General features: G+C 44.4%; 1 protein-coding gene across 1 annotated transcript; it reads left to right on the forward strand.

The window, feature by feature from the left end:
* Positions 1-3,418: 3,418 nt before the first annotated feature.
* LOC144676318 (EVI5-like protein) lies at positions 3,419-26,479 on the forward strand. The gene is made up of 6 exons (XM_078536763.1): positions 3,419-3,561; positions 6,996-7,185; positions 13,751-13,975; positions 18,033-18,107; positions 20,134-20,259; positions 26,381-26,479. Exons 1-6 carry the CDS (start codon positions 3,434-3,436, stop codon positions 26,477-26,479), a joined length of 843 nt encoding a protein of 280 aa, XP_078392889.1. The 5' UTR covers positions 3,419-3,433.
* The last annotated feature ends 464 nt before the right edge of the window (positions 26,480-26,943 follow it).

The raw sequence follows: 26,943 nt of genomic DNA on the forward strand, positions 1-26,943 counted from the left end.
CTGTTTGCAAAGGACAAGGCCCTTTGTGTGAATATGTAGCTTGTAGCGTATATAAGTGAGCCAAACGGCTCAAAAATATTGTGGTGTAAATGGATGAGACCAAAATAGCATGGATACTGATAGGACTAGCTTCATCGAAGGCTCTGAATAAACATGGCGCAAAGTGATTAGCAACAATCAAATGTTGTTTTCTTTTAAATAACTGGATAATTATTTAGCCTAACTACCTGTGCAGTTTCTTCCCACCATACTCAGTGTAGTTACGTAACCAGGTAGTCAAACATGTTGCATATGTGTGTAGCACAAGCACGGCAGATAGTTTCTCCTGCCTAAAACTTGCTGGTGGGGGATGTGGGTGTGTGTACAATCCTGTCCAACCGCTGCTAGGGAGGGGTGTGTACACCACACTCCCTATCCCTGCTGACGAGGGAGTTGGCCCAGGTTTGAGCCAATGATTGCATGGGATTATTTTGAAGATGACAAGAGAAGTCCTTCCCTAACTATTAATTATCCTTCAGGCGACATCACTGGAACAGTTTACCTGGTGATTATCCCGTTGCTGTGTACAAATTAGCTGCTGTGTTTCCTGCATCATAACAGTGACCGCACTTCAAAACACTTCATTGGCTGCAAAGCACTTTGAGAGTTCTGCTGGTCCTGGATAGTGCTGTATAAACGCAAGTCAGTCTTTTCATGGCACTGAATCCTGCAGCTGGTTTTGATCTGCAACCCGCTCCCTAGTTATTCCTCTCTGTGCATAGTGCATCACATTCTTTCAGAACAGATCAAAGGGCTATTCTTCTAGTTCTAGTCTTCACGCTAAGATTAATATGATGTGCCACCAAAGAACATTCCACATAATGTGGGGACGAACCAAATACAGCAGAAAAGGCAGGGGGTGCTAAACCCAGCCTTGCATCTTACACTGACCTCTGTCCTGTGGATTGTCCAGGCTTTGTGATGCAGCACGTACCTGTGACCAGTGCAATCACCCGTGCAGCCGTGCTTTCAGTGTGCAGACTATTGCTTCCTGACCTGACTTGTACAAAAATGGAGAGTGAATGTTTAATTTGTGTGAAGGACCTGCCTTGGGAGCAGCTTGCAGTCTTCAGATCTGCTGGCAATTTACTTTCTTCCCACATGATGAGCTTTAATCCCCGTCAGAAATAAATTAAGGTATGTTTTCTGTGGCCTGAATTTCTTGGAACGGTGCAGTTAACAGTCAAAGGTTCTATTCCCGATCGGCTACTTTGCCTGAATGCCCCCTCTTTTAAATACTCCAAATGAATGGACGTTTTTTCAGTACCTGCTCTTCCTTTCTCTCTGCTCCTGAACCGCAGCTCCGCTGGTCAAAGAATTGGTTCAAAGTGATTGATGCAGCTATCAGAACGTGAATTAAAGAACCAAAGTCAGTCATTCACCCCTCCCCTCGAGCCTATTCCACTATTAAGTTAGATCATGCCTGCTCTGTACTTAATCTCCATGTACCTGCCCCTGATACTCTGACCTAAACACCTCTAACGATTGCTGTCTTCAAAATTTCATTTGAGCCCCAGAATCCCCAGCCTTTTGAGGAGAGGGTTCCAGATTTCCACTGACATTTATGGGGGAAAGGAAGGAAGTGCTTCCTGATTTCACTCCTGACTGCTATAATTTTAATGTTGTGCCTCCTTGTTCTGGACTCCCTCACCAGAGGAAATAATTTCACCATTCTGCCCTATCGCATGCTTTTATCATTTGAAATGTCTCGGTGAGATTTCCCCAAGATCATACAACCAGTTCTCTTAACTTAACCCATTAAGCCCCTATGCCATTGTACTGAATCTGTGCTGCGCCCCTTCCTGAAGTATGTTGCTGACAGAATGTGGATTCCCAATGGGACTTCAATCACTCCTCAATCCACCACTTTATATTACCACCCTCTCGAGAAAGAGGCCAATACGCCATTGGCCATTTTGATTGCTTTTTGTTCTCATGCTGTAGTTTTTAGTGACTTGTATTCATACACGCCAAAATCCCTTTGCTTGCACACAGTTCCTGTTCTCAAGTCATTAAGAAAACAATCCAATTTTAGTCTCTACCATCCATAGATACTGCCTTATATAGGAATGGCTTCTCTAATCAGGCTCCATGTTTTGGAACAATTATTGCCTGGTCCCTTTGATGGTGTTTCTGTGGCCAGGAACTCTGGCTGTGTGGCTCTGGCTCTCGCTATAAGTCTATCTTTTGCCACAGTGGCTCAATACATTGTACTCTTGCCTTGTGCCAGCTCAACATGCGATTTGAGATGTAACGGTTTAAGTCCATTTGCTAAACTTGCTGTAATTCTGTTGTCAGCTGGCTACCTTTTTTCCTGGGTGTAACCTTCCAGCAAATGGAGTCAGGGCTGGAAATAGGACCAAGTGTAATCTGGGCAAAAAAAAACTTGGACTGGAAGTAACAAAAATACATCACTTAACCAGCAATGGAATGGGTAGTGTGGGCCTTGTTGATACAAATAGACTAGGCCACATCAATATTGCAAGAATGCCTGAAGGCAATGGCTGTACTACTTGTGCAATGAAAGTGCTGAAAAATGTTCAGCACTTTATTCTATGAAAGCTGCAAGCTTCAGTGCATTAATATTTAAAATTGGTTCACTTTGCACTTGTTATGAAAGACTTCAAAATAGTTCACCCCCACATGGCTATTTTCAAAACCACGTGTGCTGGCACCCAGCAGTAATAGTAACCGCACCAATTCAGGGGACTCTTTTGCAGTCATGGATAAGGGAAAATGAGGCTTTAAATGGTGGCCAAGGCTCCGTGATCACACTCCTGCCTGTGTGAGTGAGTCAGAAAGCTGTGCTTTTAAACCCCACTCTAGGACTTGAGCATATAATCCAGGATGACCCTTTGGGGCAGTACTGAGGGAGTGCTGCACAGTCAGAGGTGCTGTCTTTCAGATGAGATGTTAACCCGAGGCTCTGCCCTCTCAGATGGACGTGAAAGAACCCATGGCAGTATTCAAAGAAGAACAGGTGTCAGGAGCCAATATTTATACCGCATCCGAGGCAAAGCCGATGACCTGGCCATTAACTGCTGTTTGAGACCTTGCCATGTACAAATTGGCTGCTGCCTTCCCTGCGTTATAACATTGACTACAGTTCACAAGTACTTTCAATGGATGTAAAACACTTGATTGTCCTGAGGTTGTGCAAGGCATTATATAAATGTAGGTCTTTTTTATTTACTTGCCTGGTCTAGTTGAGGAAAGAAATCTGTTAACTTGACTAATTTTGGTGTGGAGTGCATCTCTTTTACTTTGGGGTAAACTGGCTGCACCTAGTATATACCAGAGATTATCTGATGGTTGTCAATGTTAAGCTCTCTATTCTCCATCTCTCCTAGATGATATAAATTTTGCCAGGAAACAGTGCTTTACCTTCTGATGGATGAAGACCCTAACACTGCAAAGCCTTGTTCCCATGGCGAGCCCGGCAGTCAGTCCTGATTCTTCCTCCTCTGATAACCTCAGTCCAGATGAGCTGGAACTACTGGCGAAGTTGGAGGAGCAAAACAGGTGAGGGTTGTTTGTAGGAGAACACAAGGTGGGTGACATTGTAGCAAGGAAGCTTCCAATGCTGCAATTTAACCAGAGCTGTGTTTTCTGAATTAGAACTAAGCTGGGCTCACTATTTGGGTCAAGCCTGTGGCTTGAATCTTTATTTCTTCTAAGCCCGTTCTTGATTAAAAAGCATGGAATAAAAGGGCAGTCTGGTCGCTCCGGAGATTCTGAGGATTGTTTCTTTGCCACGGTAGGTGTTTTGCTATCCCCTGTGGTAGCCCTATTAGCTTGTGTGCTGAAAGATTTTCTTCATCAGAATGATATGTGAGCTACGATTGCAGTATCTTTCCTGTTCATAATTTTTGGTGCATTTCCTTCAAGGTTTATTATGCCAGTGAGGGTGACTGTCCGGGGTAACCTGCAGTAACGGCTTCCGCTGTCTCCATTCTGTGATTTCTATTGTGATTCTGTTCGCTGATTATTTTCTAGCGGTGAAGTACAATTTGCAACATTTAATGTTGCTTTACAGTCATGAAATGTCAAGGACTTTATTTTGGCACTTTGTTTTGCAATTCTTAGTGTGAAAGTCTGATATTATCCTAAATTAAATTATTCTCCATAAGACAGTCAGGAAAAGAATCCTCCTGAGCTCGGTACAGTGTGTGTCCTGGAGATGCACTGTACACTGTTTGTGCAACAGGAACATACGAGCACACGGATTAGGAGCAGGAGTAGGCCATTCGACCCCTCAAGCCTGCTCTGCCATTCAACAAGATCATGGCTGATCTGATTGTGGCCTCAACTCTATGTTACACCTACCTCCCGATAGCCTTAGTTACTGACTAGCAAGGGAGTCAATCTACTTCTGCCTTAAACATATTCAATGACTGTGCCTCCGCTGGTCTCTGGGGAAGAGTTCCAAAGACTCATGACCCCCCTGAAAGAAAAAAAAACTCTTCTCACCTCCATCTTATAAGGGGCGACTCCTTATTTTTAAACTGTGTCCCCTAGTTTTAGTCTCTCCCACAAGGGAAAACATCCTTTCAGCATCCACTCTGTCAAGTCCTCTCAGGACCTGGTGTTTTAATAAGATCACCTCTTGTTCTTCTGAACTCCAATGGATACGTCCAGCCTGTCCGACTATTCCTCGTAAGGTAGCCTCCCCCATCCCACTCAGTCGAGTGAGCCTTCTCTGAGCTGCGTCTAATGCATTTATGTCCTTTCTTAAATAAGTAAACCAAAACTGTACACAGTACTCTAGATATGGTCACATGAATGCCCTGTACAGCTCTAGCAAAATAATCCACACTTTTATATTCCATTCCCCTTGCAATAAACAACATTCCATTTGCCTTCTTAATCACTTGCTGTACTTGCATGCTAACTACTTGTGATTCATGTAGCAGGACACCCAGATCCCCTCTGCATTGCAGAGTTGTGCAATCTCTCTCCATTTAAATAATATGCTGCTCCTTCATGCCAAAGTGGACAAGTTCACATTTTCCCGCCTTATACCCCAAAGGAGAGTTTACCTCATAATCATTCTTATGTCATGAACTGAGACATGTTGCTAAGTACCATCTGACCATCGTACACCTCGTTTATTGTTTCACAGTTGTATGGCGAGCGGCCAGTACAGGATATTGACTTCATCGCGGATGGTTGGATTGGGTTATTGAGTTTGAAGAAAACAAATACAAAGCTTTGTGAATAAAGATGGGAGACATTGATGGGAAGGAATCTAGAGTACCCGCTGTAAGTCAGAAGGTCAGGAGGAGGACCTAGCCATGAACTTTATCATCAATTTAAGCACCAGATGTTTTGGTAGGCTCGATTTATGTGGGATAGATTGGGAAATCTGTGCAGTGTGGCGATGATAGAATCATATAGCATAGATGGAGGCCATTTAGCTCCCTGTGCCTGCCTTGCTGGCTCTTTGAAAGAGCTGTCCAATTAGTTGCACTCCCCTGCTGCTTCTCCACAGTGCTGCCAATCTTCCCTTTGCAATCATTTACCAATTCTGTTTGAAGGTTCCTGTTGAATTTGCTTCCACCATCCTTCCAGGCAGTGCGTTCCAGATCATCATAACTCGCGACATTTTTTTAAAAAAAAATCCTCTTTGCTCCTCTAATCCTTCAGCTAATTTTCTGAAATCCGTGCCCTCTGGTTGCTGACCCTCCTTGTGGCAGCCGCCTGCTCTAATAAACCCCTTTAGTAACTTTGAATGTCTAAGCCTTCCACTGACCACCTCTGCCCTAAAGAGAATAACTTCAGCTCTAGTCTTTTGACATGCAGTATCTGAAGTTCCTCATCCCCTGGTACCTTTCCAGTAAATCTGCTCTGTTCCCTCTTTAAGGCCTTGACAAAGTTCCTTAAAGCACGGTGCCCAGAATTTAAACTCCATCCTCCAGCTCGGGATGATTCGGTGATTTATAAAAGTTTATCGCAACTTGTTTTGCTCTATTGATAAAGGCAAAGATCTTTAACAGCCTCACTAACTTGTTGTGCATGAACAGTTGCGTATGTGATTTTCCCCCTACGCAGTCCATTTCTCCCTTTAAAACTATCCTTTAGTTTATATTACGTTTCCTAATTTTTCCTTCCAAAATGCATTGCTATTGGGGAAGGAATTGAAAATCTGACCCTGGGTGTGCATTATTGTATTGCATTGCTTCAAACCTGGAGAGTGCTGCACACACACACCTTGATAAATGTTACGCAGAGGCTGGTGAAAGCATAGAGTGAACGTCCCAGGGAGGCTGATACTGCAGGAAAACCCGAGGAAGATTTGGGTAGATGTTGAGGCAGCAGACATTGGGAGGTATTATTTAAGACTGTCCATCTAGAGTGTGCAGTGTTCCCCTAATCCTGCCCCTCCCTGGAATTAAAATGCTGCAGTGCCCGTCTTTTGACCCCTCTCGCGTTTTAGCTGACAGGGGCCCTCTGGTGACAGAAATCCAGTACTGCTTCAGTGTAAAACATACTGTACCTGGGCGGTTTCATTTTTGATCTATTCTCCGTGAGCCAGTGCGTTGACATATTTCTGAGCCGGATAATATAGACCCAAACATTATTGGGAGCACCTATAAGCCTCGCCTCCATGGTGAGCCATGAAATAGCTGATACTGGGTTCAGCTGAAGCTGCGCAAGTTGTCAGAGGATTTTGTTTGGGATATGTTTGAGTGGGCATGCAGGTGAGATAGGAGCCGCAGGTTGTTCCCTATTACTGGCACTCACTATTGTGGTTTCCTTCAACTTTTACGTTGACTGCCGATTCCTGTCATTAATGCGACACAACATTCTCATTGAAGGACTGGCCGTTGTGACTGCTGCACCAGTTTCTAGTGTGAGGGGAATTACTGAGACGTGGTGTGCATTTTACAAAACAGTAATATCCCATTACGAGTCCAGAAACCCCCACTGGAATTGTCTCTCTCGACTTTTGCTAGGTTGCTGGAGGCCGACAGTAAGTCATTACGGTCGGTGAATGGGTCGCGACGGAACAGCAGCGGCTCACTGGTCTCCAGCTCCTCAGCTTCGAGCAACTTGAGCCACTTGGAGGAAGACACATGGATCCTGTGGGGCCGGCTGATCAACGAATGGGAGGAAGTGCGCAAAAAGAAAGAGAAACTGCTGCGGGTGAGTGACACGGGGGGTGCGGCTTGTTATTTTGCCAATATTATTGATGAAAGGCCTGTGGCAATTCCTGTTCACCAGCCTGCTGCCAGAACCACCATGTAATTTTACCGTTTCCAAAATGGTAAAGCAGATAATCAGCCTCCAGATCTTGCTGGTATCAATCAGGTCAAGGGCCTGGCAGTTTTATGAGAGCAGAAAATGCTGGGCCAATATATCAGGCAGCTAAAAGAAGGGAGAAGTAGTTGAAAGTTTGGTGGAGCCCATCAAAATGTTACCTCATCCTCCTCCAGAAGCTAACTGGCTTGCTTTACATTCCAGATGTTTTCAGTTTCTTATCATGGCTTTCCAACGTTCATTTTTTTCCTTCAGCCTATCAGACCCCATAAACCATAAAGTCCCCGTTACTTTGCAGTGGGACTTAACTCCTGCTCAGCACCCTCCCTTCCAATCTGGTTTCAATTGATCAACTTGGGAAATTTGAAGAAATTACAAACTTCATTATATTCCATATCATTGCATTAAATGGTTATAGAGTTGAAAGACTGTTCATAGAGTATAACAGAACAGGAGACCTTCGGCCCATCAAACCTGCCCTGGCTGTTTGAAGGACCAATGCAGTTTGTGCCACTCCTCCACACCCCTTTTTTCTCCAAGCGTTTACCCAATCCTCTTTTGAAGGCTGCTTTGTCCACCGCTGTCAGGCAGAGCTTTCGAAACCCTAGCCACTTGTGTAAAAATATATGTCCTTATGTTGGTCCCGGTCTTTTGCCATTCACCTCAAATCCGTGTCCCTGATTATTCCCATCGGCCATTGGAGAGACAGCAAATCAAGATAAACAATCTAAGGCCTTTTTGATTTTGACCAGTTCTATCAAATCTCCTCTTGCCTTTCTCTGCTCTAAGGAGAACAGCTCCAGGTTAAGGGGAGATGGTGGTGTAGAGGTAATGCCATTGGACTACTAATCCAGAGGCTAAAGCTAATCCTCTGGGGTGGGGTTTCGAATCCCACCACCAGTGGAATTTAAATTCAATTAATAAAATCTGGAATATAAAGCTAGTCTCAGTATTGAAGACCATGAAACTGGAACCGTCTCATTCACTAATGCCCCTTAGGGAAGGAAACCTGTCCTTACCTGGTCTGCCATACATGTGACTCCAGACTTGACTCTTAAATGCCTTCTAAATGGCCTAGCAAGCCATTCAGTTCAAGGGCAATCAGGGATGGGTAACAAATGCCGGCCTTGCCAGTGACACCCACATCCCATTAAAGAATAAATTTTAAAAAACGCAGCTTCTCCAGCCTAACCATGTAATTGTAATCCCTTATCCCTGGATCCAATCTAGTTCATCTCCTCTATACCCTCTCCAAAGCCTTCCCAAAGTGTGGTGTTCAGAATTGGACTGGTGAACTTGTGTTGAAGGTCTGGCATAACTTTTTTTATGGGATGTGGGTGTCATTGGCTGGGCCAGCATTTATTGCCCATCCCTAATTGCCTTTGAGAAGGTGGTGATGAGCTGCCTTCTTGAACCGCTGCAGTCCCTGTGGTGTAGGTACACCCACAGTGCTGTTAGGGAGGGAGTTCCAGGATTTTGACCCAGCGACAGTGAAGGAACAGCGATATGTTTCCAAGTAAGGATAATGTGTGGCTTGGAGGGGAACTTCCAGGTAGTGGTATTCCCATCTACTTGCTGTCCTTGTCCTTCTAGGTGGTAACTTCCTGGCATTTGTACTGTATGCTTCTATTTCTAAAACTCGGGATCCCACGTGCCTTAGTAATTGCCTAGTTAACCTGTCCTGCTGCCCTCAAAGATTTGTCCACAAACACACTCACCCTGGCCAGGTGTGCCGCCTTTTAGACTTCATTTAGGATTGAATGTTTCTCCTCATTCTTCCCACCAAGACTTACCACTCCTCACTTTTCTATATTGACTTTCATCCGCCATGGGTTTGCCTATTCCATCAGCCTGTCTGTGTCATCTTGAAGTTTATTATTGTCTTTCTTGCTGTTCACTACACTTCCAGGTTTTATGTCAACTACAAATTTTGAAATTAGGCCTTGTACCTCCAAGTACAAGTCACTGAGGTATATTAGAAACAGCAGCGGCCTTCATACTGAACATTATACACTTACCCTCCAGTCTGATTCACTACAACTGTTTTCTATCCCACAGCTAATTTTGTGTCCGTGCTGCTGCTGCTGTCGCTTTTATCCCATGGATTTAATTTGCTAACGAGCCTAATTTGTGGCATTTGATAAATTGCCTTTTGGAAGTTCATATTTAAACCGTGAGCTAAAGTCTCATCATCCACTCTGTTACCTCATTAAAAACTTTAATCAAGCTAGTCAAACATAATTTATCCTTAATAAATCTGTCCTGGCTCCTCTTTATTAATCCATGCTTATCCAAATGGCTGTTAATTTTCTCCTGGATTATTGTTTCTAAAAAGCTTCCCCAGCCACTGATATTAAAGTGACTGACCTGTAATTGTCAGGTTTCTCCTCCTCCACCTTTTTGAACAAGTCCTGCTGCCCTCTGGCACCACATTCTAAGGAAGATTCAAAAATTTTGGCCAGCGCCTCTGCAATTTCTACCCTGGTCTTCCTCTGGAACCTATGATGCATCCTGTTTGGGTGAGGTGACTTATTCAGTGAGTGCTGCCAGCCATTTTGATGCTTCCCCTTTGTTTCATCTCACCCAATATCCTGGCAATCTCCTACTCTTTCGGGTACCATGCTCTAAGAGGGTGTTGATGACAATGGACTCCCATTGGATTGGTCCATGACTGTGCTTGGCAAATAACTGCAGTGGTTTACTGTTGCCTCCTGCAGTATGGCTGACCAGGAAACACTCCCACTCTTACAGCCTGCCATCAGGTGTATTGGAAGGATTTACAAGCTGATAATCTGGCTATGTTATGAACATGCCTTCTGTGGCCATCAAGTCTGGAGTGAGACTTGAACCTGGAGCTTCAGGCCCAAAGGTAGGGACACTACCCACTGCACCACAAGACCCGTCTTAGTTAAACTAGCTTTGGCAAAGTCCTCTTTCTTGGAAAACACCTCAACCATGCATTCTGCGTCCACCAGTTGATCTCCATTTTCATCCCTACTCAGCCCCACTGCTCCTTGAATAACCCATTTGCTGTTAATGTGCAGATTGGGAATTGGAAGTCCAGCAATTGCATGGGTGGGAATCTAGCTCTAAATGTTTTTTTTTGTAGTGAGTTTTTTGCTCAGAGATGCAGCTGTTTGTATCCGGGTGTTTGTCTGTATTTTATATCCTGTGGTATTACAGGAAGCAGCACCTGGCTTTACGCACTGAGAATGGAAACTACCTGCTGTCACTTGCCTCCTGGAGACTGGCTCGAGTGGCATCGGGGCTGGGTGGGGGGTGGCGAATATGAAGGGTGGATTGCTGGCTTTGGGGATATAGCGAGAGAGGGAGAGAAAATCCCTTTCAAAATCAGATATCCAGGAATCCTACAGCTGTTGTCCAAAACACAATAGTTTACTTTAACCTTTCATTTGTGTATTCCTCAGAAAAATTCTGAATTTGTTAACCACTTGGGATGACATTCAGCGAAGGTGATCCTTTTAACGTTCTCGCATGAGGCTGAAATTCCAGGGTCTGTCAGCATTACCACACTATAGTCTTCTGCGTGTACAACAGTAGCTAGCAGTTGCTTTGTAGTGCAGAGCTTGAATATTGCTGAAAAGAGAGCAGAAGCTTTTCACCCTGCACTCATCAGGACAAACACAAGAATGCCAAATTTCAAATGATCACAACATTGTAAACTACAGGAGAAGAGGGTGCTGATTGGTTGGTAAGTCAACTCTGATTGGCCAAGGCATTGCTGTGGAGAAAGTAACAGGGAACTATAGGCTCCCAAAGCTCCTGGGTAATTGAAAAATGGCACAAGGCTTGAACATATTTGCTTTGTTTGCAGACAATGGGTCCCTGCTTATGAAATATATGTTGCTTCTCGCAAGTGTAAATGAGCCATATTGCGAGCTCGACATTACAGCCTGTGCACTGGCTACTATGAACAACTGAAGGAAGGTGCTGTGTGATTCGATCAGCTAATCGCTGGGATGGAAGGCCTGTGTTGCACCAGCACTGAAATTCTGACACGATGTTGCTCAATTGTGTGGCAGGCAGAATGTCTTTTTGGACTGACGGCAGTATTCTGTTCGTGGAAAATACGTAGCTGTGGCATAGTAACAGTATAAAATGGCTTCCTTAACCTGTTGTTTAAATTTTCTCAATTTACCAACCAATCAGCATCCTTTTCTCCTCGTGATCATTTGAAATTTGACATCCTTGTGTTTGTCCTGATGAGTACATGACCTAAAGCTTTAGCACCTTGTGCAGAGATCTGTTTGCTAAAACATACTTACAGTCGGCTCACAGCTCTTAGTCACCTGCCCCAACACTGACACACATCACACATGCACCCTACCCTAACAGAGTTAGTCACTGAATGACCATACAGAGATCTTTGATAAAGACAGTGTCATGTCCATAAGACATGAAAGAGATCCTAAACTGAATCAAATTGTACTTTCTGCACATTTAATAATAGACTTTGCTGGAGCAAAAACATGGCTGCTGCAGGTCACATGATTTGTACGGTGGCTACAGTTCTGGAAGCTTCCAGCAGCAATTAGAGGACAAAGCTCAACCCTCATCCTCATGGAATCTCTCACCTATCATTGTGTGAACCCATTAGAGTCAATGAAATAAGGCAGCAGCATATGTTCTGTCTGCCCAGCCTGGACTTATAACAAGAGAGAGCCATCGAAACTTGCTATATGTGTGGAGGTGCTAATAACCACCATCTACCTCCTAAGGTGAATGATAGATTTTGACCAGAGGCATAGAAACTGATTGTTACCCTGAAAATGTCTCATCAATGGGCAACATCACATGACCTAAACTTCTTTAGCCTTTGGAAAGTTTTAATGTTACATTCCTGAACTCCAAGGGCAGTCTGCTATTAACATCCAACCTGTCAACATCAAAGCAGGACTCCAGGCTGACAACAAAGCCTGTCTCAAGTCAAAACCTTGTTCTCTGGAAGATTCCTGCCATTGCCTGTAGAGTGGACCAAGTCTCTGGATACCAACCCCAACTTGCTGCGTCAGCACCAACTTTAAAGGAATTCTGCAACTCCTGCTTTCAGCTAGCTAAACCCACCTGAACTTTAACTCCTAAGGTGAAGGAACCCTCAGTGGACTCTGACATTCTGGACTCTTGACATTCATGTGAATTAATATCCACATCTTTGTTTTTTTTGTTTTAAGTTATTCCTAATTGTAAAACTCTTTTCTTTCCTATCTCCTGTGTATGCAGTTGCGACAATCTCCCCTGTGTTTGAATGCATGAATAAACAATACTTCTGATTTAACCCTAAAGAGAGTTTGCTGCGAGTCACTTTTAAATTAACTTCACAAACAGAAGTCTGGGGAAACACGCCAAAGCCTATTTCAAAAATTAAAACACCTCTGCTTAGGACATAGGGCGAGAAAAATAAAGGAGTTTAATTTCCCCACTCTCCCTTGCCCTAACAACAGTATTATGGTGTGTGGGAGAGGGGATAGACTTGAGATGAAATAACTCTTATTCCTAATGCACCCAAGAGGGTGGTGGGGTGAGTCGGGATGGGAAGGGTTTGGAGTAAAGTGTTACACAGTGAGTTTGAGAACCATCAGACTGTGTAACAGTGAGGGATACAGTTTCAATTCTTACCAACTCTGGAGTTATCAATCTTCGGTGGCCCCTGCTGTAAGAAAGTGCCAACCAGAGCTCGAGTATCATGCACAAGGGAAAGATGATGTTGTCATTGGGGTACTCAGGACTGCAGTGAAAGATTCTTGAGCAAGTTACTAACCTGACTGTTGCCTGCGGATGCTCATGCTCCAAAGTTCCCCCACCACGCCGATAATAGAAAGACTTAATGAGCTTCAGTTCAAAACGTCACTTCATTTTATTTCTGGTTGAAGGTCAAATCTAGAAAGTGTAGAGGTGATCTTGCCAGGTTAGTAAGGTGCTGAGCACTATGCGGGAGGGAAAAGCTGGAGGGGTTAATGAGCACATGCTATTCTCCCACCCCGTGGGCAGCTCTGAAGGATTTTGCTGACTGCATGGTTGGTTGTGATTTGAACATTGTGTTCATATCTGATAAACAATATGTCATTCTCTGTAGGCCTTTCTTTTTGTCTTAATGGGTAATTACAGAATGGAAGGGTTCTGGGTTGGCATACTGAAGCCAATAGCAATAACCCTTTCTCTGGATACTGATGCTGTAGCTGTCCTCAGTGGCTCTAAGCTAAGGAGGGGAAAATGGCCAGGTCTTCTCCTTAAAGCTGTCCAGTAACCTCTGCTGGAGTTGCTCAATGTGGTTGATTTGCTCGGTGTTTGGGCTTCTGTGTAGAGTAGTTACTTGGGCAAAGGGCTGCAGGGTTTCGCTGCACAGGAAACATTAGCCCAGTGCCTTTTCAGGTGGTAGAAGGGAAATTGGATAAGAGGGGGAAGAAATGAAAGAAATGTCTCTTCTTTTCAGGAGCTTATTCGGAAAGGAATTCCGCACCATTTCCGGGGGATTGTCTGGCAGTTACTATGCAATGCGACTGACATGCCGGTGAAAAATCAGTATTCAGAGTTGCTAAAGATGACCTCTCCCTGTGAGAAGTTGATCCGGAGAGACATTGCTCGCACGTACCTAGAGCATGAATTCTTTAAAGGACAAGACAGTCTCGGACAAGAGGTGCTGTTCAATGTCATGAAGGTGAGAGATGAGACTTAACTCCAACCCAGTTATGATTTCCTCATCCCTTTGCTGAAGACTTGTTTACTCCAACCTTGATTATTCCTATTCTCCTCTGGCTGGCCTCTCAGTTTTAGCCCCCTGTAAACTTAAGCTCATCTAAAGCTCTGCCCATATCTGAATTCACATCAAGTCTCATTCATCCATCACCCCAGTGGTCACCGACTTAAATCGTCTCATGGGTCCAGCAGCACCCCAAATTTAAAATTCTCATCTTATGTTCCAACCCCTTAATGGCCTCGCTCCTCCCTATCTCCATATCCTCCTCCAGCCCCAACAACCCTTTGAGAGCTGTGCACTCCTTCAATTCAGGCTCTTGTCCATCCTCCACTTCCTCCATCTCACAACTGTTGTCTGTGTCTTCAGTTGTCTTGGCCCTAAGCTCTGGAATTCCCTCCCTAAACCCCTCTGGTTCTCCGATCTCTCCTGGGTTTACTATATAGATGCAAGCTTTTGAAGGCAAGTTGCTGGGTTATGGAAACATTTTGTTGGGGAGTCCAGTGTCTTGTAAATTATTCATGTTGGATTGATTGAATTTCTAAAAGTACACCTCACAACGAGCAGGCATGCACACCCTGAAGCCTGTTTCCAGGTACAGCAGCTGCTTGGCCTGGATGTTGAGTGAAGCTTCACTTTGTGACCTTTGTAACTTCCCCAGTTACAACATTTTGGCCAAAAAGGATGTGTGGTTTAGATTTGCTCTATAAATTCACCAAGAGAATCTCTCCCGTGGTGAAACAGTAATAGAGTAAATGGGAGCAGAAGTTGTGAAGGGACATTGATTGATTAAGGAAGTGGGGAAAATCTGTGGCAGATGGAGTTCAGTGTGGGGTGGGTGCGAGGTCATCCACTTTGGACCTGAAAAAGTTAAATCGGATTATTTACTAAAGGCGAGAAACTGGGAACTGTGGAGGATTATTTCCTCTGGTGGGGGACTCTGGAACAAGGGCCCACAACTTTAAGATTAGAGTTGGGCCACTAGGAGTGATATAAAACAGTGCTGGAAATACTCAGCAGGTCAGGTAGCATCTGTGGAGGGAGAAACAGGTAACATTTTAGATTGATGACCTTTCACAAGAACTGGCTCAGAAAGGCCATCAACCTGAAATATTAACTTGATTTCTCTCTCCACAGATGCTGCCGGACCTGCTGAGCATTTTCTGTTCATAATTCAGATTTCCAGCATCTGCAGCATTTTGCATTCAGGGGTGATATCAGGAAGGCCTTGTTCACACACAATGGTGGAAATCTGGAACATTCTCCCCCAAAAAGCTGTTGAGGCCACTGTGGCTATTCAGAACTGAGATTGATAGATTTTTGTCAGGTAAGGTTCGTGTTTGGAACAAAGGTGGATAAATGAAGTTAAGACACAGATCCGATTAGAACCACATCAGTCCTAATTCAGACAGGTCTGCAATTTCTCAGGATATCCTACTTTTTAAAAAAAGTCACAAGACTTTGCATTCCTCAATTCGATCCCAACCTGAAATAACGGATACTGGAAAGTGAACTACATTTCCCAACACTGAAGAGGCCATCACTGACACCCCCTCAATGTTGTCTTGCCTCTGTGTGCAAGGAACATCTACCTTTCTGTTAGATAGCTCCCTAAAGGCTGCTCTAAAATGGTAACTTATCATATGGGGACTCATGCTTACACCGTGGGCTACAAAGGGTTATGTGCTATGCCACGGCATGTAAATGAAGTTCTAATTATATTAAGATGCACTGATGAAGGGCATTGTTTAATTAAGTACTTAGAACACTTATAAAGAGAGACTGCTGGGACACTTGGTTGGTTGTGTAAGGGGGATGAAAGTATCCCTACGGAGTCTCACTTGGGTTCGGAGCTGTACTCCAGACATAACAGGAATGAGTGACAATGCCAAGTAACGTGTTAAAACAACAATTTTATTGAATAATGAATGATTATTGAATAATGAAAATTAAGATAATGATAGTGATATAACAATTATAATTGATTTAAAAAAAAAGTAAAAATAAAGATAACTTTATTGAAAGGAGAAAGCACTTTATATATTAAAAGGAAGAAAGGCAACTCTAATAATACTATATTACAGGCATATATATTATTTATATATTATATATATTTATTATTTTACGAATGTTAACCTCAAACTGGTCTGCTTACAACAACTCCCCAGAATGGATAACTGCAAATTAGTCTGTCCCACGACAGGAACCTAATTCGGTAAAATTCCCTTTGGTTCATACATCTCAAAGTCTCCAAATAACCTCACAGTGGATGGGTACTGCAGTCAGTCACTCTGTTCCTGGCCATTCCCCCAGCAGCCTCCAGTGGTTGACTATCCCACTCTGGCTGCAGCACTGAATCCTGGAAGCAGCGTCCCTTTTAAGCCAGATTTCTTGCTCCACTCCAGTCTTTCGCGACCTTGTTCAGATCTTCTCAAAACAGGCCTGGTAAACACATGTCCTTATCAATTCTCCTCACAGGCACTGCAGGCTCTCAACAAATTTGCCTATTCAAGTTGTTTACACATCCTTTGAACTGCCATCAGTCAGGCTGCATGTCCATCAATCAAACTTCATCTCCTGATTCCACACCATAGTTGACCGCCCCATGTAAGCCTAATCATTGTCCTGGTTGTAGTTCAAGGATCATCGAATACAGTAAGTAAAGGGACTTCTGATGAATAAAAAAATAACTTTTTCCCCATTAGATTACTAAAATAACAGAGTCGTAAACCAAACAAGAGCTGTGGATGGCCCAACATGGAAAACAAGGTCTTGGGAAAACACGTCCCTACTGATTTGTGCTTTGATTAACTAATCAATAATAATCACAGCTAGGTTTAGATCAATGTCTCCAAAGTATGATTCAATACAAAATAACTTTAAATATTCAACCTAGACTTAAAATCAAGAGCAAAGCAGAAATAAAATGCAAAAATACAAAATTGCAACAATTAGTGGCTGCTGTCCTCAGGCCTACAGTAGATAGGAAGCAGACGGATGGAATGCTGCATTCTGTAAATAAACCTATTATCAAGAAAAGTATTAGTGTCTAGCCTCGTACTTCTTCAAGTGGCTTGGGATTGGAATAATACAGCACATCTTTAAATTATCGACTCAGTGCTGGGAAATGGAATGATGGATACGGGGAAGTGAATTCGATGTTGGGATCTCATTGAGGGCTGCAATGTCATTTCAAATTAAACAAATTTCACCCTTAGAGTAAACACTAGACAAACAAGACTAGAGTCATTTAATTTGCAGCAGAGAAAGCAGCTGTTCACCAATTCTTGAACTTGAGCCGTTCAAGCCATAATTCATTTCACTTTTACTTCCCCGTGTACTTTTATACTCGATTTGAATTACATCGACAACACCAAATAGAGAAGTTAGCACTGAAAGAAGTCGAATTCAATGAATTTGAATCAAAAGCAGTAAATTTAAGCTTAAAAGCTGGTGTGTGTAACTCTTACCTGTGCACCCTCACGGGTTGACGGTATTCCAGAAAATATACAATGGTTAATGTACCCAAGGAACTCAGTGTACCAAGGGATGGCCTTTTCCCTAGATTCTGTCACGTGTGACTGAGCAGCCTGACTGACATGTTACATACTGCGACAATGGGCTATGGGCAATGGAGGTATGTCTGACTCATTATCACTTTATTATTAGCACACGGATAATAGTCACATTGACAATTGTCAAGGAATAACCCATGGAGGGTTTTGCATCGTCATAACCTGCAAGGTGAAAACTTAACATTTACTAAGCTGTACTCTTAAGATCCATTATAGTGCAATCTCGTTCATGTATACCAGGTAGTGCAAATAATTGAACAAGACCTTGGATAGGTTGGTTCTATAGGCCCTTGTTAGTTTGACAGACAGAGCTTCCAATATTCCCATTATTGTTAAGCAGCAATATAACTGTCTATTAACCATCACTGTGCTGCTGAGTCACCATGTGGTGTAAGTATCTGAATTTTCTCCCAGGTTTGAGACTGCATTCAGTTGCTTTGTTACAGGCATACTCTCTAGTTGACCGTGAAGTTGGATATTGCCAAGGAAGTGCATTCATTGTGGGGCTGCTCCTCATGCAGGTTAGTGTGAATAATTTCTCCAGTGATGTACCAGGGTCAGCAATTCCTGCTGAACATTGTAATGGTATGGCGCTTGTGTCTAAGTATCTTAGTGTAAGGTCTCGACCCTTTCCCTGGTGTTTCAAGGATCAGCTTTGTTAGAGCAATCTTTTATTTCAGATATTTGATCCATATGGATTTCAGCAAAGCCTTTGACAAGGTCCCACATGGGAGACTTATAAAGAAGGCAAATGTGCATGGGATACAGGGTAATTTGATAAGGTGGATTCAAAATTGGCTTAGTTGCAGGAGACAGAGTGTGATGAGAGAAGGATGCTTTAGTGACTGGAAGCCAGTGTCCAGTGGCGTACCACAGGGATCTGTGCTCACCCTATTATTTGTCATTTATATAAATGACATAGATGACTATGTGGGAGGTAGGATTAGTAGGTTTGCGGATAACACAAAGATTGGCCGGGTGGTTAACGGTGAGGTTGAGTGTCTTGGGCTACAGGAAGATACAGATGGGATGGTCAAATGGGCAGGTAAGTGGCAGATGGAATTTAACCCTGAAAAGTGTGAGGTGATACACTTTGGAAGGAGTAATTTGACAAGGAAGTATTCAATGAACGGCATGACACTAGGAAGTTCTGAGGAACAAAGGGACCTTGCCGTGTGTGTCCATAGATCTCTGAAGGCAGAGGGGCATGTTAGTGGGGTGGTGAAAAAGGTATATGGGACACCTGCCTTTATCAATTGAGGCATAGATTACAAAAGTAAGGGGGTCATGTTGGAGTTGTATAGAACCTTGGTGAGGCCACAGCTGGAGTGCTGTGTGCAGTTCTGGTCGCCACATTATAGGAAGGATGTGATTTCACTGGAGGGGGTACAGAGGTGATTCACCAGGATGTTGCCTGGGATGAAACATTTAAGTTATGAAGAGAGGTTGGATAGACTTGGGTTGTTTTCGTTGTAACAGAGAAGACTGAGGGGTGACCTGATCGAGGTGTATAAGATTATGAGAGGCATGGACAGGGTGGATAGGGAGCAGCTGTTCCCCTTAGTTGAAGGGTCAGTTACGAGGGGACATAAGTTCAAGGTGAGGGGCAGGAGGTTTGGGGGGATGTGAGGAAAAATGTTTTACCCAGAGGGTGGTGACGGTCTGGAATGCACTGCCTGGGAGGGTGGTGGAGGTGGGTTGCCTCACATCCTTTAAAAAGTACCTGGATGAGCACTTGGCATGTCATAACATTCATGGCTATGGGCCAAGTGCTGGTAAATGCAATTAGGTAGAAAGGTCAGGTGTTTCTCATGTGTTGGTGCAGACTCGATGGGCCGAAGGGTCTTTTCTGCTCTGTGATTCACATAACCAGGTGTTCTGCACACAGGATGGAACTTGCTTTGTGCAGTATTAACCCAGTGAACAGGCCTTGACTGATGCTCCTGTATGAAAGCAGTGTGTAGAGTGTGTAATCCATCTAGCCCATTGAGATTAAACAAACAATCAGAAACTTGCCAGGTAGTCAGCCTAATTTTAGGGCATTATTATTCACAGCAGGCATCCTGTGAAAGATGCTGCCTGAACTACACCATCATAAAACTGAAATGCTGTCAAAGAGTAGTCGAATATTTATTCATTGACATTGTCAGGATGTAACAACCAGTTTTATGTGGATCTTTTAAAAATCTCATTCTAGGAGCCCTGTGAGTGCTCCAGGTGTTTATTCTGTTAAATGTTATAGCAATCTTGTAGACCTAGTAATCCCATTTCAAATAGAGTAACAGAATAGCCTCAGGGGAAGAATTTAAAACCCACATTTTATTCTCGCCATAACTATTTCCCACAGCTCTTCCAAGGGATTGTGTAAAGAGCTGGAAGCTTCTTTTACACCTTCTGTATTTGCTTCTTTGACAATGAAATCTTCCTCAATAATCGCTGCTCTTTAGCCAATAGCCTTATGGTTTAATTTGAGCCTGTGCAGAAATGAAATTGTTTGCACGTTTTCCCGGTGCCTCGCCTGCAGCAAATTTCTCTTTCCTTTTATAGATGCCCGAGGAAGAAGCCTTTTGTGTGTTTGTGCGTTTGATGCAAGAATATCGATTGCGGGAGCTCTTCAAACCCAGTATGGCAGAGCTGGGACTCTGCATCTACCAGTTTGAGTACTTAATACAGGTAACCAGCTGATTCCTACAAAGCCAGGCGTTGCATTCGAGAGAATTGAGAGAGAAACACTTGGAGTAAACTGAGCAATCCTTGCTCACTCACAAAAGCTTGGAGGTATTTTTCAAGTAGCATTTTAAAGGAGGAAAGCCAAGTTCAGAAGCAGCGAAGTGTAAAGAGGGAATTCCAGAACTTGGAGCTGAGGCAACTGAAGGTCTGGCCACCAACGGCAGAGCATTAAAATCAGGAACGCACAAGGGAATTAGATGAAGACAGATATCTGAGGGCTGTGGGGTTGGAAGACATTGCAGAGGTAGAGAGGGACGAGACCACGAAGGGTGAGAATTTTACAGTCAAGGTTCAGGTCAGCGAGGACAGGGGTGATAGGGAAACGGGACTTGGCGTGAGTTGAGAGGCAGGCAGCAGAATTTTAGATGACCTCAAGTTTACGGTGGGTGGAACGTGGGAGAGCAGCCAGGAGTGGGTTGGGATAGTCAATTCTAGAGTTAGTGAAGGCATCAATGAGGCTTTCCAAAGCAGATGAGCTGAGTTGGGGGTGAAGTCGGGCAATGTTGCAGAGGTGGAGATAGGTGGTCTTAGTGATGCAGGAATGAGAGGCTGGAAGTTCACTGCATGTGACACCAAAGCTGTGAACAAGACTGGCTTATTCTGAGACTGTTGCCAGGGTGAGGGATGGAGTTTGGAGCATGGACCAGAAACAATGGCTTCAGTCTTGCCAATGTTTAGTAGGAGGAAATAATGAATAATGAATGCCTGGAAGTGATTGCAAGCTATGTTAGAAATCTGAACTCCTAAATGAGATTAGATGTAAAATTACTGTAATGCGGTGCACCACAGAATGGATGTACGGGGCAATTGACTTCTGTTTTCTTCCTAACAAATTTATCCTTTCAAGCCCGCAGCAGGGTAGGATTACAAGACTGAATTGATAACTCCCAGTTATTTACAAGAGCCATAGAGTCAATTTACGGCACAGGAGGAGTTAATTTGGCCCATCTAGTCTATGCTGACTGTCCGTGGAGCACTCAGTCCCATTCCCCCGCTCTATTCCCCAAACCCTGCAAGTTTTTTTCCTTCAAATGCTCGTCCAATTTCCTTTTTGAAATAGTTCATTGTCCCTGTTTTAACCACACTTGTGAGCAGAGTTTTCTAGGTCATGACCACTCACTGTGTACAAAAGCTCTTCCTCTCGTTTCCCCGCATATCTTAGCCAAAACCTTAAACCTGTGCCCCCTAGTCCTTGCACTATCAGCTAATAAGGATCAGGTTTTTCTGACCTTAAGACACTTTTTATCCAATTAGACACTGACCCTCTTATTCCATGCATCACAATTTTGTTAACCAGTCTTTTATCTGGTACTTTTGTCAAAGGTTTTCTTAAAACCCATATAGCTGACAAACCATTGCATTCCCTTCATCAACCATCTCTGTTACTTCAAAGAATTCCGTTAGTTTGTCGAGCACAATCTGCCTTTTGCAAATCTGTGCTGGAACTTAATTAACCCAAACATCTCCAAGTGCCTTCAGTCACTAAAACCCTCCTCATAACTGATGTTGAATTGACTGGCCTGCAGTTGTCAGGACTGACCTTGCCTTTCTCCACTAAGGGTGTCACATTTGCCACACTCCAATTCTCTGGCACCTCACCCATATTAAGGGATGATTGGAAAATTATGGCAAGCCCTTTCTCTATCTCCACCTCCACTTCCTTTAGCAACCTGGGGTGCAAGCCGTCCAGATCAGATGACTTATCGACTCAAAATGTAGTCAGCCTATGCGATACCTCCTGTCTCTCAATTTTCACCCCATTCGTTACCTCTACCAATATTTTGTCAGCTTCCTCTTCTTTCATAAACACTAATGCAAAGTACTCATTAAGTATTCTAGCCTTACCCTGTGCCTCTGAGCATACATCACCCTTAGTGCCTTTCGGACCCACTCCATCTCCTACCCGGTGACTATTTATGTGCTACTGGAAGATTTTTGGGTTCCTTTTACGTTGACTGCCATTCTGTTCTCATACTCTCTCTTTGTCAGTCATATTTTCCTTTTCACTTCCCCTTAACCTATTGTATTTGATCTGTTTCTTGCTTGAAGAATTCACTTGACATGCATCATACACCCTCCTTCCTTTTTTGTTTCTTCGTTTTCTCTATATCTCTTGTCTTCCAAGGAGCCTGGGTTTTGGTTCCTGTGCCTTTCCCTCCTGTTGGAATGTACAAAGTCTGTGCCTGAAGCATCTCTTGCTGAAAGATCACCCATCGTTCTGTTACAGTTCTTTCTGTCTTTCTTTGGTTCCATTTTGCCTTGGCTGAATCCCTTCTGATCCCATTGAAAATAGCCTCTTTCAATTTAGATGTTCTACCTTACATTGCTTCTTGGTCTTTTGCATTACTAGTCTAAATCTTACGATATGATGATCACTCTTGCTCAAGTGTTCCCCCAGAGACATTTAGTCCACTTGGCCTGCCTCGTTTCCCAGCACCAGATTTTTAAAAAAAAATTAATTCACGGGATGTGGGCTTCGCTAGCTGGGCCAGCATTTATTGCCTATCCCTAGTGGCCCTTGAGAAGGTGGTAGTGAGCTGCCTTCTTGAACTGCTGCAGTCCATGTGGTGTAGGTACACCCACAGTGCTGTTAGGGAGGGAGTTCCAGGATTTTGTCCCAGCGACAGTGAAGGAACGGCGATATATTTCCAAGTCAGGATAGTGAGTGACTTGGAGGGGAACTTCCAGGTGATGGTGTTCCCATCTATCTGCTGCCCTTGTCCTTCTAGACGGCAGTGATTGTGAGCTTGGAAGGTACTGTCTAAGGAGCCTTGGTGAATTCCTGCAGTGTATCTTGTAGATGGTACGCAGTGGCGCTACTGTGTGTCGTGGTGGACGGAGTGAATGTTTGTGGATATGGTGCCAATCAAGCAGGATGCTTTGTCCTGGATGGTGTCAAGCTTCTCGAGTGTTTTGCAGCTTGCACTCATCCAGGCAAGTGGGGAGTATTCCATCACACTCCTGACTTGTGCCCTGTGGATGGTGAACAGGCTTTGAGGAGTCATGAGGTGAGTTACTCACTGCAGGATTCCTAGCCTCTAACCTGCTCTTGTAGCCACAGTATTTATATGGCTAGAACAGTTCAGTTTCTGGTCAATGGTAACCCCCCCCAGGATGTTGAAATTGGGGGATTCAGTGATGGTAATGCCATTGAACATCAAGGGGCGATGGTTAGACTCTCTCTCGTTGGAGATGGTCATTTCCTGGCACTTGTGTGGCACAAATGTTACTTGCCACTTGTCAACCCAAGCCTGGATATTGTTCAGGTCTTGCTGCATTTGGACATGGAGTGCTTCAGTATCTGAGGAGTCACGAATGGTGCTGAACATTGTGCAATCTTCAGCGAATATCCCCACTTCTGATCTTATGATGGAAGGAAGATCATTGATAAAGTAGCTGAACATGGTTGGGCTGAGGACACTACCCTGAGGAACTCCTGCAGTGATGTCCTGGAGCTGAGATGATTGACCTCCAACAACCTCAACCATCTTCCTTTATGCTAGGTATGACTCCAACCAGTGGAGAGTTTTCCCCTGATTCCCACTGACTCGAGTTTTGCTAGTGCTCCTTGATGCCACACTCGGTCAAATGTGGCCTTGATGTCAAGGGCAGTCACTCTCACCTCACCTCGGGAGTTCAGCTCTTTTGTCCATGTTTGAACCAAGGCTGTAATGAGGTCAGGAGCTGAGTGGTGTCAGTGAGCAGGTTATTGTTAAACAAGTGCCGCTTGATTGCACTTTTGATGACCCCTTTCATTACTTTACTGATGATGGAGAGTAGACTGATGGGGCGATAATTGGCCGGGTTGGCTTTGTCCTGCTTTTTGTGTACAGGCCATACCTGGGCAATTTTCCACATAGCCGGTTAGATGCCGGTGTTGTAGCTGTACTGGAAAAGCTTGGCTAGGGGTGCGGCAAGTTCTGGAGCACACGTCTTCAGTACTATTGCTGAAATATTGTCAGGGCCCATAGTCTTTGCAGTATCCAGTGCCTTCAGCCATTTCTTGATATCATATGGAGTGATTCAAATTGGCTGAAGACTGGCATCTGTGATGCTGGGGACCTCTGGAGGAGGCCGAGATGGACCATCCACTCGGCAGTTCTGGCTGACGGCCACAAGCTTATCTTTTGCACTGGTGTGACTGAGCTCCCCCATCATTGAGGATGGGATATTTGTGGAGCTGCTGCCTCCAGTGAGTTGTTTAATTGTCCCCCATCATTCTGGTTGTGGCAGGCCTGCAGAGCTTAGATCTGTTGGTTATGGGATCATTTAGCTATCACTTGCTGCTTGGCATGCAGGTAGTCCTGTGTTATAGCTTCACCAGGTCAACACCTCATTTTTAGGTCTGCCTGTTGCTGCTCCTGGCATGCCCTCCTGCACTCTTCATTGAATGATGTTCTTGATGGCAATGGTAGAGTGGGGGATATGTCAAGCAATGAGGTTATGGATTGTGGTTGAGTACAATTCTGTTGCTGCTGGTAGCCCACAGCCTCTCATGGATGCCCAGCTAGATCTGTTCGAAACCTATCCCATTTAGCACAGTGACAGTGCCACACAACATGATGGAGATGGGACGTCGACTGTGCAGTAGTCACTCCTACCGACACTGTCATGGACAGATGCATCTGCGGCAGGCAGGTTGGTGAGGATGAGATCAAGTATGTTTTTCCCTCTTGTTGGTTCCTTCACCACCTGCAGAAGACGCAGTCTAGCACCCATGTCCTTTAAGGCTTGGTCAGCCACACTTGGTAATGGAAATTGAATTCCCCCACCCAGAGTACATTCTGGCCCATGCCGCCCTCAGTGCTTCCTCCAAGTGGTGTTCAACTAAGCTAAGGGAGGGCGATGATTAGTGAATCAGATGGGTTTGATGGTCATCGTTAGACATTTTTATTGAATCCCGTATGCTGTGGCGGGATTCGAACCTGGGTCCCCAGAGCACTGACCTGGGTCTCCGGATTGTTAGTCCGACGACTATACCACTGCGCCATCGCCTCCCCTGCAACCATCCTGGTCAGGCCAAGAACATACTGGCCAAGGAAGTTCTCCTGTTCACATGTCAGAAATTCCTTCCCCTCTTTACCCTTTACTCCAGCATTATCCCAGTTGATATTTGGGTAATTGAAGCTCCCTAGTATCACTACACGATAGTTCATGTATATCTCTGTGATTTCCCTGCAGATTTAATCCTCTATCTCTCTCTCTTTTTGGGCGCCTTCAGAATAGCCCTAGTAGCGTGATCTGTACCCTTGTTGCTTCTCAACTTGAATCAAATCGGTTCTGCCCTTGCCCTGTGAAGGATATCCTTTCTTTCTAATTCTACAATGTCTTCCATAATCAGTACTGCTACTCCACCTCCCTTGTTTTCCTTCCCTGTCTTTCCTGAGCATTTTATATCCATGTATATTGAGTGCCCAGTCCTCAGCATTTTTGAGCCATGTTTCTCTTGTTGCCACCACATCATATTCCTACACGGCTGTTTGTGCTTGTAGCTCACCAACCTTATTCACCAAAATATCTCAACTTTGTGCATTTACATACATGCATCGCAAACCTGTCTTTGTATTCCTGCTTCATCGTGCTCTCCTAATAGGGAAATACCCCATTCTCTGGTACAGTCCAACACTCCATTTATGCACCTTATTCATCTTTTCTGTTTCTATACGCTGGTGCCCATCCACCTGCCAATTTAGTTTAAATCCTCCCCAACCACACGAGTGAACTTCCCATCAGGGCAATGGTCCCAGTCCTGTTGAGGTGCACCTGTCCCTTTTTGACTAGGTTCCTCCTGCCCCAGTACCGGTCCCAATGTCCCAAGCCGTCCCTCCTGCACCATGCTTCAAGCCACGTACTGATCCTCCCTATCTTCCTATCTCTACTGTCACCAGCGCCTGGCACTGGGAGCAATCCAGAGATTAATTCTGTGATGGTACCCTCAGGGTCATACTTTCCAACATCTTCCCTAGCTTCTGAAAATCTGACCATAGAACCTCAATATCTGCCCCCTCTACTTGGTGACACTGATATGTGCCACAACTTGTGACTCCCTCCCTTCCCTTTGCAGAGTGTTCTGTCTCCTCTCTGTGATGTACTTTTCCCTGGCACCAGGGAGACGGCACAGCATGTGGAACTCATGATGACGAAACCTGGTCTGTCCCCCTAACTATAGAATCTCCTATGACAACTGCATTTCTACACTTTGCTGTCCCTTGCCCTCTGGTGCCATGATCTGACTGCAACTCTTTAAGGTATCGTCACTCCCAGCAGTCTCCAATCCCAAGTCCCAGTTTGAGAGCGGCGCACACCCCGAAGTCTCCACTTCCTGCCTCTTCCTGATGGCCGCCCGTCTCCAGTCCTGATCTCTCACTGCCTGTGTCGTGATCACCTCCTGGAACGTATGATCCTGGGAATTCTCATCCTCCCTCATGCTCCGCAGTGACTGCAGCCCCTCAAGCTTGGAAAACCTGGGCTCGAGCTCAAGCAGCTGGAACTCCTCCTCCACCCGTGGCCCCCCCAAGAATCATGTCCTGAAGTTCCCACACCGCGCAGGGATTGTAAGCAGCAGCTCTCAGCTGCCCATCCATGACTGAAGAAAAAATCCTCGATTACCTCTTTTACAATCTATTG

This window comes from Cetorhinus maximus, unplaced genomic scaffold, assembly GCF_964194155.1.
Source record: "Cetorhinus maximus unplaced genomic scaffold, sCetMax3.hap1.1 HAP1_SCAFFOLD_1496, whole genome shotgun sequence".
NCBI classification, from domain to species: Eukaryota; Metazoa; Chordata; class Chondrichthyes; order Lamniformes; family Cetorhinidae; genus Cetorhinus; species Cetorhinus maximus.

Bases quoted from the DNA above. Each gene is read 5' to 3' on its own strand.
- LOC144676318 (XM_078536763.1), top strand. From the start codon at position 3,434: ATGAAGACCCTAACACTGCAAAGCCTTGTTCCCATGGCGAGCCCGGCA. The intron at 7,186-13,750 runs GTGAGTGACACG...TCTTCTTTTCAG, and splicing joins AGAAAGAGAAACTGCTGCGG to GAGCTTATTCGGAAAGGAAT. The intron at 20,260-26,380 runs GTAACCAGCTGA...TTCCCTTTGCAG, and splicing joins AGTTTGAGTACTTAATACAG to AGTGTTCTGTCTCCTCTCTG.